This window comes from Pseudophryne corroboree, chromosome 3 (genome assembly GCF_028390025.1).
Source record: "Pseudophryne corroboree isolate aPseCor3 chromosome 3, aPseCor3.hap2, whole genome shotgun sequence".
Taxonomy (NCBI): domain Eukaryota; kingdom Metazoa; phylum Chordata; class Amphibia; order Anura; family Myobatrachidae; genus Pseudophryne; species Pseudophryne corroboree.
Window position 1 is genome coordinate 17,882,454 of NC_086446.1, and position 17,973 is coordinate 17,900,426.

Sequence of the window (17,973 nt, forward strand, 5' to 3'; positions counted from 1 at the left end):
CGATGACATGGACATGATCAACATGGGAAAAAAGGTTGACACAGGAAAAGGTTGACTTGACATTTTCATAGTTTATTTTTATCTTTTTCATACTTTACGATCCACGGGGACTATGATTGGGAATAGTAACCTGGGGAGTGCAGCGAGTCATACAAGGGGACGCGGTGCAATAATTGGGGTTCCTGGTGATGTTACGGAGAAAATGACACCAAACACATTTTAAAAATTAATGACAACCTTTTTCACCGTGTTGGCCTTTTCCAGGTCGACCTTTTGATTCATAACCAGGGGAGAGTACACAGGAGAGCAGATGGGGTATAGATGTGGGGAGAGGGGAACTAAAGTAGGAAATCTGTGTGTACAGCGAAGGGTGACCACTCATTACTGTTATTATTACTCTGCTGCTATAGTAACAGGACACCACAGTCCGCTCCCCCTGTATAATAATACTAGCAGGACACCACAGGCTGCTCCACCTGTATAATAATACTAGCAGGACACCACAGGCTGCTCCCCCTGTATAATAACAATAACAGGACATAACATGCTGCTACCCCTGTATAATAATAATAAGACACCACAGGCTGCTCCCCCTGTCTAATATTAATAACAGGACACCACAGGCTGCTCCCCCTGTATAATAACAATAACAGGACATAACATGCTGCTCCCCCTGTATAATAATAATAAGACACCACAGGCTGCTCCCCCTGTCTAATATTAATAACAGGACACCACAGGCTACTCCCCCTGAATAATATTAACAGGTCACCACAGGCTGCTCCCCCTGTATAATAATAATTACATGAGATCACAGGCTGCTCCCCCAGTATAATAATAATTACAGGACATCACAGGCTGCTCCCCTGTATAATACACAGGCTGCTCCTCCTGTATAGTAAGACGGTATTACCTGATCACGACGAACACTAGGAGGCTGCAGCAGTCGATGGAAACTCACTTCCTGTGTGTGGAACGCAGTTACCGGAAGTAAGGTGGAACACACAGGCCGGAACTGCGGTAAAACGCACAGGACGGAAGTAGTGTATGATTGGCACAGGCTGCTTTCTGGTGACTGGCCCCTCCCCTCCTACACCCCTCCCACAGCACCGCCCTCTGTATTGACTTATACCACACATGTCCTCAGTGCAGGAGGCCGGCGACCATTATCTTGTAGACCAGTCTGGCAGATGCAGCATCAATAGGTTTCCTGGCCGTGTTGTGACGTCAGGAGCGGCGGCCATCTTCCCCTGGTCTGAGCTCCGCCTTCCTTCTATCATTCCCACGAGGCAGCAGGAGCAGAGAGCAGCCATTGCTGTGTCTGGCAGCAGGTAATGATATTATTATTATTATTATTATTATTATTATTCTATAGGCTGAGCTGCTCTGGGGTCAGGCTGCTGCACTACAGGGGGAGCAGCCTTTGGTGCCTTGTTATAGTGCAGCTGGAGCAGCATGTGGTGCAGCATTATGGGCTGTGTAGCAGGGGTGAGGATATAGGGCAGCACACCCCTCTGTGAGTATATATGTATGTATGAATGGGTGCTATGTGTGTAATATGTATGTGTATAGGGAGGAGAGTGATGGTGACATTTATACTCTGTGTAATAATGGGGAATGACAGTCTCAGTATCTAGTGTGTATTATACACAGAAAGTCACTTATCCGGAAACACTGCGCTCTGTCACTTATTACACTTATTATTACTTATTATGTGTATCTGGCACTACTAGGGGATATTATGTGTATCTGGCATTACTAGGGACATTATGTGTATCTGGCATTATACTGGGGAACATTATGTGTATATGGCGTACTGGAGGAATTATGTGTATATGGCATTATACTGGAGGCATTATGTGTATATGGCATTATACTGGAGGCATTATGTGTATATGGCATTATACTGGAGGCATTGTGTGTATCTGGCATTATACTGGGGGCATTATGTTTAAGGGGCATTACAATGTGTGGCATATTGTGTAATGGGCATTATGGTGAGTGGCATATTGTGTAATGGGCATTATGGTGAGTGGTATAATGTAAGGGGCATTACGGTGTGTGGCATAATGTGTAAGGGGCATTACTATAAGTATGAAAAATGAAACATAGTTTAAGGGGTATGAATCAGGATTTTTTTTCCCTGTGGTAGCCAATGTCTAGGTGTGCAGGTTGCAAAACTGTGGTAATAATATTAATAATAATATAACATTTTATTTATAATGCGCCACAAGTGTTTCGCAGCGCCGTACAAAGGATAGTACAGGGAGACAAAACTTAGCATTACAGTAAATAAATAAGAAAAATAGAGTACGGGTAGCAAAGAGCACCACAATTCTCAAAACCTAATACAGCTTAGATGTAAGTAGCGAGGGAGTAATCACCGTGCTACTTGGGGCTGGCGGCCATAGATAGAGATGAGTCTTTACCAGCAGGAGAAAAAGCGGGTAAAGATGGTCGCTGAGTAGGAGAGAGCTGCGAGTGAAATGTGTCGAGAAGAGGGCTTTGACAAGAAGAGGAAAGAGGGCCCTGCTCTGAAGAGCTAACAATCTAATGGGGAGGGGCGACAGACAGATGACATGAGATGCAAGCAGGCAGGAGGTAGCCTGATGACAGTATGTAAGCAAAGCAGAGATGTTCAAGGCATGAGGCAGGGGGATGGAGGAGCAGCCAAAGGACTAGGTTATGCTTTGGAAGGGTACGCTTTGATGATTAGGTGGGTTTTCAGTGCTCGTTTGAAGCTTTGCAAGGTCGGGGAGAGTCTAATGGAGCGGAGGAGTGCGTTCCACTGAAGGGGTGCAGCACGGGCAAAGTCGTGAACTCGAGCATGGAAAGCAGTGACCAGGGCAGAGGAGAGGCGACAGTCATTGGCCTACCATAGGGCGGGAGGGAGTGTGAAGGGAGATGAGGTTGGAGATGTAGGAGGCAGTGGAATTAGAGAAGGCCTTGTATGTGAGGGTGAGGAGTTTGAAGAGGATTCTGTAGGGGAATGGGAGCCAGTGTAGATTTTGTCGAAAGGGAGTGGCAGATAAGCCTAGCTGCGGAGTTGAGGTGAGCAAGTGAGGCGAGTGAGAACATTGCAGTAGTCGAGTCGTGAGATGACCAGTGAGTGGATGATAAGTTCAGTTGCATTCTGGGAGAGTAATGGCCTGATGCGAGCAATGTTGCGTAGCTGGAACCGACAGGATTGTGCCAGAGCTTGGATGTGGGGTGCAAATGAGAGGGAAGAATCACGAGTGATGCCCAAGTAACGGAGTTGGAGAACGGGAAAGATTATGGTGTTGTCAACAGTGATAGAGATATTAGTAGGGGATGTACCTCTGGCTGGGGGAAAGATAATGAGTTCAGTTTTGTCCATGTTGAGCTTCAGAGAGCGCTCAGACATCCAGGAGGAGATGGTGGAGAGGCAGTTGGACACCGGAGAAAGGACAGAGGGGGACAGATCAGGAGAGGAGAGGTAGAGTTGTGTGTCATCAGCATAGAGGTGGTATTAAAGGCCAAAGGAGTTAATGAGCGCACCCAGGGAAGAGGCTTACAGGGAGAACAGACAGGGGCCTAGGACAGAACCCTGAGGGACACCAACACGAAAGATGCAAGGGTGTGAGGTGGTGATGGAGGCAGACACAGAGAAGGAGCGGTTAGTCAGGTAAGGGGTAAACAAACAAGGATAGTGCTAGAGAGGCCAACGTTTTGGAGTGTGCAGAGGAGGAGAGTATGATCGACGGTGTCAAAGGCAACAGAGAGGTCCAGACGGATGAGCAGAGAAGTGTCCCCTGGATTTGGCCAAAAGCAGGTCATTGGTGACTTTCACCAGGGCAGTCTCAGTGGAGTGGAGTGGGCGAAGCCAGATTGTAGTGGATCAAGGATGGAGTTGTCAGAGAGGTAGCTTGTGAGATGGCTGTAGACCAGCTGTTCTGTTCAAGTAGTTTGGAGATGAATGGGAGAAGAGAGATGGGGCTGTAGCTAGTGAGTGATGAAGGGTCGAGGTTAGTTTTTTTTGAGAATAGGTGAGACCAGAGCATGTTTGATTGGTGAGGGAGAGATGCCGGTACAGAGCTATAGGTTAAAGAGGTGAGCAAGGTGGGAGCAGGCAGTGGGGGAGAGGGAGCGGAGAAGACGGGAGGAGAGGGGGTTGATGGGGATGAAGATAAGATGAGGGAGTAGACTTCCTTGTCTGAAGTGGGACGGAAGGAGGACAGGGTGGGATAGATGGAGGGGAGGGATGATGGAGGCAGGGGGGTATAGGATAGTATTTTCCTGCAAGACCTCGCCCCTTGTAGTGAGGCCACACACCCTTTTTCTAGAAAACTGAACTGCATATATGATTTGGTGGGGAGTTATGATTTTAATAATAATTAGAATAATACAAAGATGATATATATATATATATATATATATATATATACTCAAGTTGTGAGGACAGGAGAGGAGCATTGGTGTAACATTATACAGTGCCGCTATGTATGATGCTGAGCATTCTAATGAGGCTGGTTCTAAGTTTGTCATTTACCCCGAGCTGGGGCCGCAGGGCAGGACTGGCTATTACTAGAAACACAACAAGGAGGTTGAATGGTCCTTCTCCTCATTAAGTTAGGCCAATTTGGAATGTACAGTAGGAGAGAGAGTAAACAGTGCAATGAGTGCTACAGTGTGTACTGGATGGATCAGTCTGTGATCACACTATTACATGTGTATCTGGGTAGCAGCTGAATAACGAGGACGGTCAGTAGCGGCTCAGTACTCAGGGTTAGGAGGCTGTGTGCTGGAGGAGGCAGACAGCACACTGGTGTTGATGGAAGCGCTGATTACAGCAGGAGCAGGTGGTAACTCTAGCAGCAGAATGATGAGTACTGGATGGATCAGTCTGTGATCACACTATTACATGTGTATCTGGGTAGCAGCTGAATAACGAGGATGGTCAGTAGCTGCTCAGTACCCTGATGGTGCAGGGTTAGGATGCTGCGTGCTGGAGGAGGCAGACAGCACACTGGTGTTGATGGAAGCACTGATTACAGCAGGAGCAGGTGGTAACTCTAGCAGCAGAATGATGAGTACTGATGCAGGCTGAGCCCACAGGAATGAGAGCACTCGGGTAAATGAATGGAGAGGTCAGAGCTCATTAGCCGGGATCTGCTTCTGTCACAGGGGACCAGGAGTCCTAGGAGACTTATTCTACTGACAACGTACAGGTGACAATGAGCAGTTTAGGTTGGGAGCTCTAGCTGTGGATTGGATGTGTGAGTCATGTGCAGCATAGGGATGCTGTGGATGGCTGGGAGCGCTCAGCTGACCTTAGGCAAGATGGTGACACCCTTGCTGTTCTGGATTGCAGCTACAGGAAAATCCTGACGTGATTGGTCAGCTATGTGCAAGCCAGTGAATCAGCAGCGCTGGGTGGGGTGAGACGGTTTAGGTACTCGCTTTGTGACAATAGGAACCTGTAATAGACACTTACCAGGGCTCTACGGCTTAGGGGGGATGGAAGACTTAATGGTCACTCGGTGTTACATATATGACTGTTACTTGTGTTCTATGTGATGTGTATTATTTTTATTCCTAGACAATCCAGCTGTGAGGAGCGAGAGGTGTTATTACAAGGAGCACTCAGAATGGAAAATGACAAGAATGACCAGACTGATAGGATAATAAATCTCACACTGGAAATAATCTACCTGCTGACTGGGGAGGTGAGGGGATCTGGGAGCGTCACATTATCATCACTTATATTTATAGTAATAATACAGGGACATGACTGGGGAGGTGAGAGGGTCTGGGAGCGTCACAGTGACATGACTTATATCTTTAGCAATAATACAGGACATGACTGGGGAGGTGAGGGGATCTGGGAGCGTCACAGTGACATCACTTATAACTATAATAACAAAGGGATATGACTGGGGAGGTGAGGAGGTCTGGGCGCACCACAGTGGCATCACTTATATCTGTAGTAATAATACAGGGACATGACTGGAGAGGTGAGGGGATCTGGGAGTGTCACAGTGACATCACTTATAACTGTAGTAATAATATAGGGACATGACTGGGTAGGTGAGTGAATCTGGCAATGTCACAGTGACATCACATATCTATAGTAATAATGCAGGGACATGACTGGGGAGGTGAGGGGATTGTGAAATGTATACAATGATAGTGTACTTTACAATCCACAGGGTTACACAGTAGTGAAGAAGACATCCATTGAGTGTGAAACATCCATCAGCCATCTCTGTGTGTCAGGAGGACTGAGCAGGACCCAAAGCCTCGTCACAGTGCCTCCACCTCACTCACTGATACATGAGCGGCACAATGACCTGAAGGTCCGGGATCTCACCAACAAGATCATTCAGCTGCTGACTGGAGAGGGGACTGCTGGGAATGGGACATTGTACAGTGATCAGCAGTGTAAGGAGGAGGAAATCCCTACAGATATCAGCACAGGTGAGTAATAAGCACTTGTTACAGAATTTGGGCGTCGTATATTCTTCTTGCTCAGAAACTACAGCAGTCTCTTATCCTTCACCCTTCTCTGTCAGTACAAACTAATGAGGGAAACGTATCTACCTAGCGGAGGAGTCAGAAGCCATCAGCCAATATTATACTCCTGCTCTCCCCCTCACATCATGTTACTGTGTGTTACCAGCCCAGAGATCTGACCAGTCTCCTCCCCACACTCTCTGGTGTATCTCATACATCAGGAATCATCAGCCCCTATTATACTCCTGCTCTCCCCCTCACATCATGTCACTGTGTGTCACCAGCCCAGAGATCTGACCAGTCTCCTCCCCGCACTCTCTGGTGTATCTCATACATCAGGAGCCATCAGCCAATATTATACTCCTGCTCTCCCCCTCACATCATGTTACTGTGTGTTACCAGCCCAGAGATCTGACCAGTCTCCTCCCCACACTCTCTGGTGTATCTCATACATCAGGAACCATCAGCCCCTATTATACTCCTGCTCTCCTCTCATCATGTCACTGTGTGTTACCAGCCCAGAGATCTGACCAGTCTCCTCCCCGCACTCTCTGGTGTATCATACATCGGGAGACATCAGCCCCTATTATACTCCTGCTCTCCACCCTCACATCATGTCACTGTGTGTTACCAGCCCAGAGATCTGACCAGTCTCCTCCCCACACTCTCTGGTGTATCTCATACATCAGGAGCCATCAGCCCCTATTATACTCCTGCTCTCCCCCTCACATCATGTCACTGTGTGTTACCAGCCCAGAGATCTGACCGGTCTCCTCCCCACACTCTCTGGTGTATCTCATACATCGGGAGACATCAGCCCCTATTATACTCCTGCTCTCCCCCTCACATCATGTCACTGTGTGTTACCAGCCCAGAGATCTGACCAGTCTCCTCCCCACTCTCTCTTTGGTGTATCTTAAGCCCCGACCCCTATATACATCACTGTGATTCCCGTAATCCTCCAGTCCTACCTGAATCACATAGGAAGCTGGTAGGATGTGGTAGAGCAGCCTACTCTTCTGGGAGAATAGGGAAGTGGGAACTGAGGCACTCTGCAATGCAGGCTAGACATACTGCAGTCAGGAGCTGAGCCAGGAGACCATTCCCAGTACAAAGAGGTTCTGGCAATATGCGACCAGCTGACTGAATCACGTCACTGGATTTGCTGGAGCCTGGTTTATCAGAGTGGATCATACGATGTAATTCAAAATGTCTGCACCCATGAAGCTAAACAGCAGAGACTGGGGGTGAGTCAGGAGTGGTTGGAGTTGCTATCACCTACATAGAATGTAATGCTCCTGCTGCTTTACTGGTCCCAGCTGCATCCTAGGACACAGTATCGGATCTTCCCTGGTACCATCGGCCGGCTGCATGACCCATGTGATTGTACAAGCCAGCCTCCGCAAGTCCTACCAAGAGGCAAAGAAAGCTCTGTCCCCTGTAGGATCCTGACCTCTTCCCTCCCCCGCAGTGTTGGTGATACGCAGACCTGTACTGCACATGTACAGTATGTCCCAGCGCATGTGTAAATGACCAAACATCGATGTTCGGTACTCTGCCCTGTGCGCCTCAGGTTCCTCGGGACCTGAATCACCCCCACTGTACAGTATATAGATGGTGACACAGGTGAGTGCGGCTACGGCCTGGCTTATATAGTTGCTTCCTTTGTGCCTTAAATAATGAGCACAGGAGACATTTCTGCAGTATGGTGAGATCACGTGCTGGGGAACACGTCTGTATGGTGAGATCACGTGCTGGGGAACACGTCTGTATGGTGAGATCACGTGCTGGGGAACATGTCAGTATGGTGAGATCACATGTGCTAGGGGACAAGTCTGTATGGTGAGATCACATGTGCTGGGGACAAGTCTGTATGGTGAGATCACATGTGCTGGGGGACAAGTCTGTATGGTGAGATCACGTGCTGGGGAACACGTCAATATGGTGAGATCACATGTGCTGGGGGACAAGTCTGTATGGTGAGATCACATGCTGGGGAACACGTCTGTATGGTGAGATCACGTGCTGGGGAACACGTCAATATGGTGAGATCACATGTGCTGGGGGACACGTCTGTATGGTGAGATCACATGTGCTGGGGGACAAGTCTGTATGGTGAGATCACATGTGCTGGGGGACAAGTCTGTATGGTGAGATCACATGTGCTGGGGGACAAGTCTGTATGGTGAGATCACATGTGCTGGGGGAACACGTCTGTATGGTGAGATCACATGTGCTGGGGACAAGTCTGTATGGTGAGATCACATGTGCTGGGGGACAAGTCTGTATGTTGAGATCACATGTGCTGGGGGAACACGTCTGTATGGTGAGATCACATGTGCTGGGGAACACGTCAGTATGGTGAGATCACATGTGCTAGGGGACAAGTCTGTATGGTGAGATCACGTGCTGGGGAACACGTCTGTATGGTGAGATCACGTGCTGGGGAACATGTCAGTATGGTGAGATCACATGTGCTAGGGGACAAGTCTGTATGGTGAGATCACATGTGCTGGGGACAAGTCTGTATGGTGAGATCACATGTGCTGGGGGACAAGTCTGTATGGTGAGATCACGTGCTGGGGAACACGTCAATATGGTGAGATCACATGTGCTGGGGGACAAGTCTGTATGGTGAGATCACATGCTGGGGAACACGTCTGTATGGTGAGATCACGTGCTGGGGAACACGTCAATATGGTGAGATCACATGTGCTGGGGGACACGTCTGTATGGTGAGATCACATGTGCTGGGGGACAAGTCTGTATGGTGAGATCACATGTGCTGGGGGACAAGTCTGTATGGTGAGATCACATGTGCTGGGGGAACACGTCTGTATGGTGAGATCACATGTGCTGGGGACAAGTCTGTATGGTGAGATCACATGTGCTGGGGGACAAGTCTGTATGTTGAGATCACATGTGCTGGGGGAACACGTCTGTATGGTGAGATCACATGTGCTGGGGAACACGTCAGTATGGTGAGATCACATGTGCTAGGGGACAAGTCTGTATGTTGAGATCACGTGCTGGGGAACACGTCAGTATGGTGAGATCACATGTGCTGGGGAACACGTCAGTATGGTGAGATCACATGTGCTAGGGGACAAGTCTGTATGGTGAGATCACGTGCTGGGGACAAGTCTGTATGTTGAGATCACGTGCTGGGGAACACGTCAGTATGGTGAGATCACATGTGCTGGGGAACACGTCAGTATGGTGAGATCACATGTGCTGGGGGACAAGTCTGTATGGTGGCCAACCTGTGGCTCAGGAGCCGCATGTGAATCTTTCTTTATTCAAATGTGGCTCCCAACACTCTAAATCATGTGACCACAACAGATACAGAAACCGCTGCACTCCAGCCAGACACGCAGCAGCACTACAGGGACTGACAACTGAAGGAGTCAGATACTAGAGGTGAGACGCCCACAAGCAAACAGAGGAAACATTAGGGACTGCTGCAATGGCATGAGATGATGGGGGAGCTGTAGTGATACATGAGGGTGGACTAGAGTGACACATGGCAGAGCTGGCTGGAGAGACACAGGAGGGTCCTGGCTGGAGTGACACATGGGAGAGCTGGCTGGAGTGACATAGGAGGCTGGTAGCAGGAGTGACACATGGGGGTGGTGGTAGCAGGAGTGACATATGGGAGACCTGGCTGGAGTGACATAGGAGGGTGGTAGCAGGAGTGACACATGGGGGAGCTGGCTGGAGTGATATAAGAGGGTGGTAGCAGGAGTGACACATGGGAGATATGGCTGGAGTGACATAGGAGGGTGGTAGCAGGAGTGACACATGGGGGAGCTGGCTGGAGTGATATAAGAGGGTGGTAGCAGGAGTGACACATGGGAGATATGGCTGGAGTGACATAGGAGGGTGGTAGCAGGAGTGACACATGGGAGAGCTGGCTGGAGTGATATAAGAGGGTGGTAGCAGGAGTGACACATGGGAGATATGGCTGGAGTGACATAGGAGGGTGGTAGCAGGAGTGACACATGGGGGAGCTGGCTGGAGTGACATAGGAGGCTGGTAGCAGGAGTGACACATGGGGGAGCTGGCTGGAGTGACATAGGAGGGTGGTAGCAGGAGTGACACATGGGAGATATGGCTGGAGTGACATAGGAGGCTGGTAGCAGGAGTGACACATGGGAGATATGGCTGGAGTGACATAGGAGGGTGGTAGCAGGAGTGACACATGGGAGATATGGCTGGAGTGATATAAGAGGGTGGTAGCAGGAGTGACACATGGCAGAGCTGGCTGGAGAGACACAGGAGGGTCCTGGCTGGAGTGACACATGGGAGACCTGGCTGGAGTGACATAGGAGGGTGGTAGCAGGAGTGACACATGGGGGAGCTGGCTGGAGTGATATAAGAGGGTGGTAGCAGGAGTGACACATGGGAGATATGGCTGGAGTGACATAGGAGGGTGGTAGCAGGAGTGACACATGGGAGATATGGCTGGAGTGATATAAGAGGGTGATAGCAGGAGTGACACATGGGGGAGCTGGCTGGAGTGACATAGGAGGCTGGTAGCAGGAGTGACACATGGGAGATATGGCTGGAGTGATATAGGAGGGTGGTAGCAGGAGTGACACATGGGGGAGCTGGCTGGAGTGATATAGGAGGGTGGTAGCAGGAGTGACACATGGGAGAGCTGGCTGGAGTGACATAGGAGGGTGGTAGCAGGAGTGACACATGGGAGAGCTGGCTGGAGTGAAATAGGAGGGTGGTAGCAGGAATGACACATGGGGGAGCTGGCTGGAGTGACATAGGAGGGTGCTAGTAGGAGTAGTGATGTGCACCGGAAATTTTTTGGGTTTTGGTTTTGGATTCGGTTCCGCGGCCGTGTTTTGGATTCGGACGCGTTTTGGCAAAACCTCCCTGTAAATTTTTGGTCGGATTCGTTTTTGTTTTTTTTTTGTACAAAAAACCCTCAAAAACAGCTTAAATCATAGAATTTGGGGGTCATTTTGATCCCATAGTATTATTAACCTCAATAACCATAATTTCCACTCATTTTCAGTCTATTCTGAACACCTCACAATATTGTTTTTAGTCCTAATATTTGCACGAGGTCACTGGATGACTAAGCTAAGCGACCCAAGTGGCCGACACAAACACCTGGCCCATCTAGGAGTGGCACTGCAGTGACAGACAGGATGGCACTTCCAAAAAATAGTCCCCAAACAGCACATGATGCAAAGAAAAAAGGAGGTGCACCAAGGTCGCTGGATGGCTAAGCTAAGCGACACAAGTGGCCGACACAAACACCTGGCCCATCTAGAAGTTGCACTGCAGTGTTACACATGATGGCAAACTGTGCAAAACTGAAATGCACCACAGGTATGGATGGATAGTATACTTGACGACACAGAGGTAGGTAGAGCAGTGGCCTACTGTACCATACTGCTATATATTATATACTGGTGGTCAGCAAGCTGTGCAAAACTGAAATGCACCACAGGTATGGATGGATAGTATACTTGACGACACAGAGGTAGGTAGAGCAATGGCCTACTGTACCATACTGCTGTATATTATATACTGGTGGTCAGCAAAATTATGCACTGTACTCCTACTATATATATAACAATGCAGCACAGATATGGAGCGTTTTTAAGGCAGAGAACGTATAATACTGGTGGTCACTGGTCAGCAAAACTCTGCACTGTACTCCTCCTATATAATACTGCTGGTCCCCAGTCCCCGCAATAAAGCAGTGTGAGCACAGATATTTGCAGCACACTGAGCACAGATATGGAGCGTTTTTCAGGCAGAGAACGTAGATATTTGCAGCACACTGAGCACAGATATTTGCAGCCCCCTGAACATAGACGAACCGAACCCGCTCATCACTAAGTAGGATTGACACATGGAAGAGCTGGCTAGAGTGACACGTGGGAGAGCTAGCAGGAGTGATACAGGGGAGCTGGCTGGAGTGACATATGGGGGAGCTGGCTGGAGTGACACAGCAGGGTTTTGGCAGTAGTGACACGTGGGAGAGCTGGCTGGAGTGACACGGGGGAGCTGACTGAAGTGACATAGGAGGGTCCTAGCAGGAGTAATACATGGAAGTGCTGGCTGGAGTGACTGGAGGGTGTTGGCTGGAGTGACTGGAGGGTTTTGGCTGGAGTGACACATGGGGGAGCTGGCTGGAGTGACACAGCAGGGTCTTGGCAGTAATGACACATGAGGGAGCTGGCTGGAGTGACACAGCAGGGTCTTGGCAGTAGTGACACATGGGAGAGCTGGCTGGAGTGCCACGGGGGAGTTGGCTGGAGTGACATAGGAGGTTGTTAGCAGGAGTGACACATGGGGGAGCTGCTGCAATGACAGGAGGGTGTTGGCTGGAGTGACACATGGGGGAGCTGAAGTTTATTATGTGAATCTGGCTTTTTCAATTATTTTTTGTGAAAGTGGCTTTTTCAATGGATCTGGCTTTAAAAATGTATTTTATGTCGTTCTGGCATTTTCAATATATTTTATACCAGGGGTGTGGTCTAGTAGGCACAAGGCCACATTCCATTTTTGCATGCGCACCATCTGCTTGATGTCGGCTCTTTGACGTACCTAACAAGGTTTTTTGACTCTGTCACTGACTGGTTGGCCACCCCTGGCTTGGACCCTTCTTATTGACCCCTATACTGCTGAGGATTTTCTTACCTATGTACTAAGGTCCGTTATTCACATGCTGATGTCACGTTGCTGATGCCTGTACCCGGGTACCTCTGTGCAGTATATATAGTACCCCTCAGCCCTGTCCTGCACGCTGATATCACGTTGCTGATGCCTGTACCCGGGTACCTGTGTGTAGTATATATAGTACCCCTCAGCCCTGTCCTGCACGCTGATATCACGTTGCTGAGGCCTGTACCCGGGTACCTGTGTGCAGTATATATAGTACCCCTCAGCCCTGTCCTGTCCTGCACACTGATGTCACGTTACTGATGCCTGTACCCGGGTACCTGTGTGCAGCATATATAGTACCCCTCAGCCCTGTCCTGTCCTGCACGCTGATGTCACGTTGCTGATGCCTGTACCCGGGTACCTGTGTGCAGTATATATAGTACCCCTCAGCCCTGTCCTGTCCTGCACGCTGATGTCACGTTGCTGATGCCTGTACCCGGGTACCTGTGTGCAGTATATATAGTACCCCTCAGCCCTGTCCTGTCCTGCACGCTGATGTCACGTTACTGATGCCTGTACCCGGGTACCTGTGTGCAGTATATATAGTACCCCTCAGCCCTGTCCTGTCCTGCACACTGATGTCACGTTACTGATTCCTGTACCCGGGTACCTGTGTGCAGTAAATATAGTACCCCTCAGCCCTGTCCTGTCCTGCACACTGATGTCACGTTGCTGATGCCTGTACCCGGGTACCTGTGTGCAGTATATATAGTACCCCTCAGCCCTGTCCTGCACGCTGATGTCACGTTACTGATGCCTGTACCCGGGTACTTGTGTGCAGTATATATAGTACCCCTCAGCCCTGTCCTGTCCTGCATGCTGATGTCACGTTGCTGATGCCTGTACCCGGGTACTTGTGTGCAGTATATATAGTATCCCTCAGCCCTGTCCTGTCCTGCACGCTGATGTCACGTTACTGATGCCTGTACCCGGGTACCTGTGTGCAGTATATATAGTACCCCTCAGCCCTGTCCTGTCCTGCACACTGATGTCACGTTACTGATTCCTGTACCCGGGTACCTGTGTGCAGTAAATATAGTACCCCTCAGCCCTGTCCTGTCCTGCACACTGATGTCACGTTGCTGATGCCTGTACCCGGGTACCTGTGTGCAGTATATATAGTACCCCTCAGCCCTGTCCTGTCCTGCACGCTGATGTCACGTTGCTGATGCCTGTACCCGGGTACCTGTGTGCAGTATATATAGTACCCCTCAGCCCTGTCCTGTCCTGCACGCTGATGTCACGTTACTGATGCCTGTACCCGGGTACCTGTGTGCAGTATATATAGTACCCCTCAGCCCTGTCCTGTCCTGCACGCTGATGTCACGTTACTGATGCCTGTACCCGGGTACCTGTGTGCAGTATATATAGTAACCCTCAGCCCTGTCCTGCACGCTGATGTCACATTACTGATGCCTGTACCCGGGTACTTGTGTGCAGTATATATAGTACCCCTCAGCCCTGTCCTGTCCTGCATGCTGATGTCACGTTGCTGATGCCTGTACCCGGGTACTTGTGTGCAGTATATATAGTACCCCTCAGCCCTGTCCTGTCCTGCATGCTGATGTCACGTTGCTGATGCCTGTACCCGGGTACCTGTGTGCAGTATATATAGTACCCCTCAGCCCTGTCCTGTCCTGCACGCTGATGTCACGTTACTGATGCCTGTACCCGGGTACCTGTGTGCAGTATATATAGTAACCCTCAGCCCTGTCCTGCACGCTGATGTCACGTTACTGATGCCTGTACCCGGGTACCTGTGTGCAGTAAATATAGTACCCCTCAGCCCTGTCCTGTCCTGCACGCTGATGTCACGTTGCTGATGCCTGTACCCGGGTACCTGTGTGCAGTATATATAGTACCCCTCAGCCCTGTCCTGTCCTGCATGCTGATGTCACGTTGCTGATGCCTGTACCCGGGTACCTGTGTGCAGTATATATAGTACCCCTCAGCCCTGTCCTGTCCTGCACGCTGATGTCACGTTACTGATGCCTGTACCCGGGTACCTGTGTGCAGTATATATAGTAACCCTCAGCCCTGTCCTGCACGCTGATGTCACGTTACTGATGCCTGTACCTGTGTGCAGTAAATATAGTACCCCTCAGCCCTGTCCTGTCCTGCACGCTGATGTCACGTTGCTGATGCCTGTACCCGGGTACCTGTGTGCAGTATATATAGTACCCCTCAGCCCTGTCCTGTCCTGCACGCTGATGTCACGTTGCTGATGCCTGTACCCGGGTACCTGTGTGCAGTATATATAGTACCCCTCAGCCCTGTCCTGTCCTGCACGCTGATGTCACGTTACTGATGCCTGTACCCGGGTACCTGTGTGCAGTATATATAGTAACCCTCAGCCCTGTCCTGCACGCTGATGTCACGTTACTGATGCCTGTACCCGGGTACCTGTGTGCAGTAAATATAGTATCCCTCAGCCCTGTCCTGTCCTGCACGCTGATGTCACGTTGCTGATGCCTGTACCCGGGTACCTGTGTGCAGTAAATATAGTACCCCTCAGCCCTGTCCTGTCCTGCACGCTGATATCACGTTACTGAAGCCTGTACCCGGGTACTTGTGTGCAGTATATATAGTACCCCTCAGCCCTGTCCTGTCCTGCATGCTGATGTCACGTTGCTGAAGCCTGTACCCGGGTACCTGTGTGCAGTATATATAGTACCCCTCAGCCCTGTCCTGCATGCTGATGTCACGTTGCTGATGCCTGTACCCGGGTACCTGTGTGCAGTATATATAGTACCCCTCAGCCCTGTCCTGTCCTGCACGCTGATGTCACGTTGCTGATGCCTGTACCCGGGTACCTGTGTGCAGTATATATAGTACCCCTCAGCCCTGTCCTGTCCTGCATGCTGATGTCACGTTGCTGATGCCTGTACCCGGGTACCTGTGTGCAGTATATATAGTACCCCTCAGCCCTGTCCTGTCCTGCACGCTGATGTCACGTTGCTGATGCCTGTACCCGGGTACCTGTGTGCGGTATATATAGTACCCCTCAGCCCTTTCCTGTCCTGCACGCTGATGTCACGTTGCTGATGCCTGTACCCGGGTACCTGTGTGCAGTATATATAGTACCCCTCAGCCCTGTCCTGTCCTGCATGCTGATGTCACGTTGCTGATGCCTGTACCCGGGTACCTGTGTGCAGTATATATAGTACCCCTCAGCCCTGTCCTGTCCTGCACGCTGATGTCACGTTACTGATGCCTGTACCCGGGTACCTGTGTGCAGTAAATATAGTACCCCTCAGCCCTGTCCTGTCCTGCACGCTGATGTCACGTTGCTGATGCCTGTACCCGGGTACCTGTGTGCAGTATATATAGTACCCCTCAGCCCTGTCCTGTCCTGCACGCTGATGTCACGTTGCTGATGCCTGTACCCGGGTACCTGTGTGCAGTATATATAGTACCCCTCAGCCCTGTCCTGTCCTGCATGCTGATGTCACGTTACTGATGCCTGTACCCGGGTACCTGTGTGCAGTATATATAGTAACCCTCAGCCCTGTCCTGCACGCTGATGTCACGTTACTGATGCCTGTACCCGGGTACCTGTGTGTAGTGTATATATAGTACCCCTCAGCCCTGTCCTGTCCTGCACGCTGATGTCACGTTGCTGATGCCTGTACCCGGGTGCCTGTGTGCAGTATATATAGTACCCCTCAGCCCTGTCCTGCACGCTGATATCACGTTGCTGATGCCTGTACCCGGGTACTTGTGTGCAGTATATATAGTACCCCTCAGCCCTGTCCTGTCCTGCACGCTGATGTCACGTTACTGATGCCTGTACCCGGGTACCTGTGTGCAGTAAATATAGTACCCCTCAGCCCTGTCCTGTCCTGCACACTGATGTCACGTTGCTGATGCCTGTACCCGGGTACCTGTGTGCAGTATATATAGTACCCCTCAGCCCTGTCCTGTCCTGCACGCTGATGTCACGTTGCTGATGCCTGTACCCGGGTACCTGTGTGCAGTATATATAGTACCCCTCAGCCCTGTCCTGTCCTGCACGCTGATGTCACGTTGCTGATGCCTGTACCCGGGTACCTGTGTGTAGTGTATATATAGTACCCCTCAGCCCTGTCCTGTCCTGCACGCTGATGTCACGTTGCTGATGCCTGTACCCGGGTGCCTGTGTGCAGTATATATAGTACCCCTCAGCCCTGTCCTGCACGCTGATATCACGTTGCTGATGCCTGTACCCGGGTACCTGTGTGCAGTATATATAGTAACCCTCAGCCCTGTCCTGCACGCTGATGTCACATTACTGATGCCTGTACCCGGGTACTTGTGTGCAGTATATATAGTACCCCTCAGCCCTGTCCTGTCCTGCACGCTGATGTCACGTTGCTGATGCCTGTACCCGGGTACCTGTGTGCAGTATATATAGTACCCCTCAGCCCTGTCCTGTCCTGCACGCTGATGTCACGTTGCTGATGCCTGTACCCGGGTACCTGTGTGTAGTGTATATATAGTACCCCTCAGCCCTGTCCTGTCCTGCACGCTGATGTCACGTTGCTGATGCCTGTACCCGGGTGCCTGTGTGCAGTATATATAGTACCCCTCAGCCCTGTCCTGTCCTGCACGCTGATGTCACGTTACTGATGCCTGTACCCGGGTACCTGTGTGCAGTATATATAGTAACCCTCAGCCCTGTCCTGCACGCTGATGTCACATTACTGATGCCTGTACCCGGGTACTTGTGTGCAGTATATATAGTACCCCTCAGCCCTGTCCTGTCCTGCATGCTGATGTCACGTTGCTGATGCCTGTACCCGGGTACTTGTGTGCAGTATATATAGT

The 17,973-nt window shown here is 50.3% G+C and overlaps 2 protein-coding genes across 2 annotated transcripts in view; one reads left to right on the forward strand and one right to left on the reverse strand.

Annotated features, from left to right (window-relative positions):
• Window positions 1-17,973, reverse strand: part of LOC135057009 (oocyte zinc finger protein XlCOF8.4-like) — a 279,935-nt gene that overhangs the window by 23,868 nt on the left and 238,094 nt on the right. The gene's annotated exons all lie outside the window — the stretch shown is intronic.
• The window catches only part of LOC135057006 (oocyte zinc finger protein XlCOF8.4-like), a 74,112-nt gene continuing 57,248 nt past the window's right edge, over window positions 1,110-17,973 (forward strand). Inside the window, exons 1-3 of the mRNA XM_063962863.1 lie at window positions 1,110-1,331; window positions 5,561-5,687; window positions 6,171-6,438. Coding sequence (XP_063818933.1) covers window positions 1,138-1,331; window positions 5,561-5,687; window positions 6,171-6,438 — 589 coding nt within the window. The 5' untranslated portion in view covers window positions 1,110-1,137. The remainder of the gene's footprint in view (window positions 1,332-5,560; window positions 5,688-6,170; window positions 6,439-17,973) is intronic.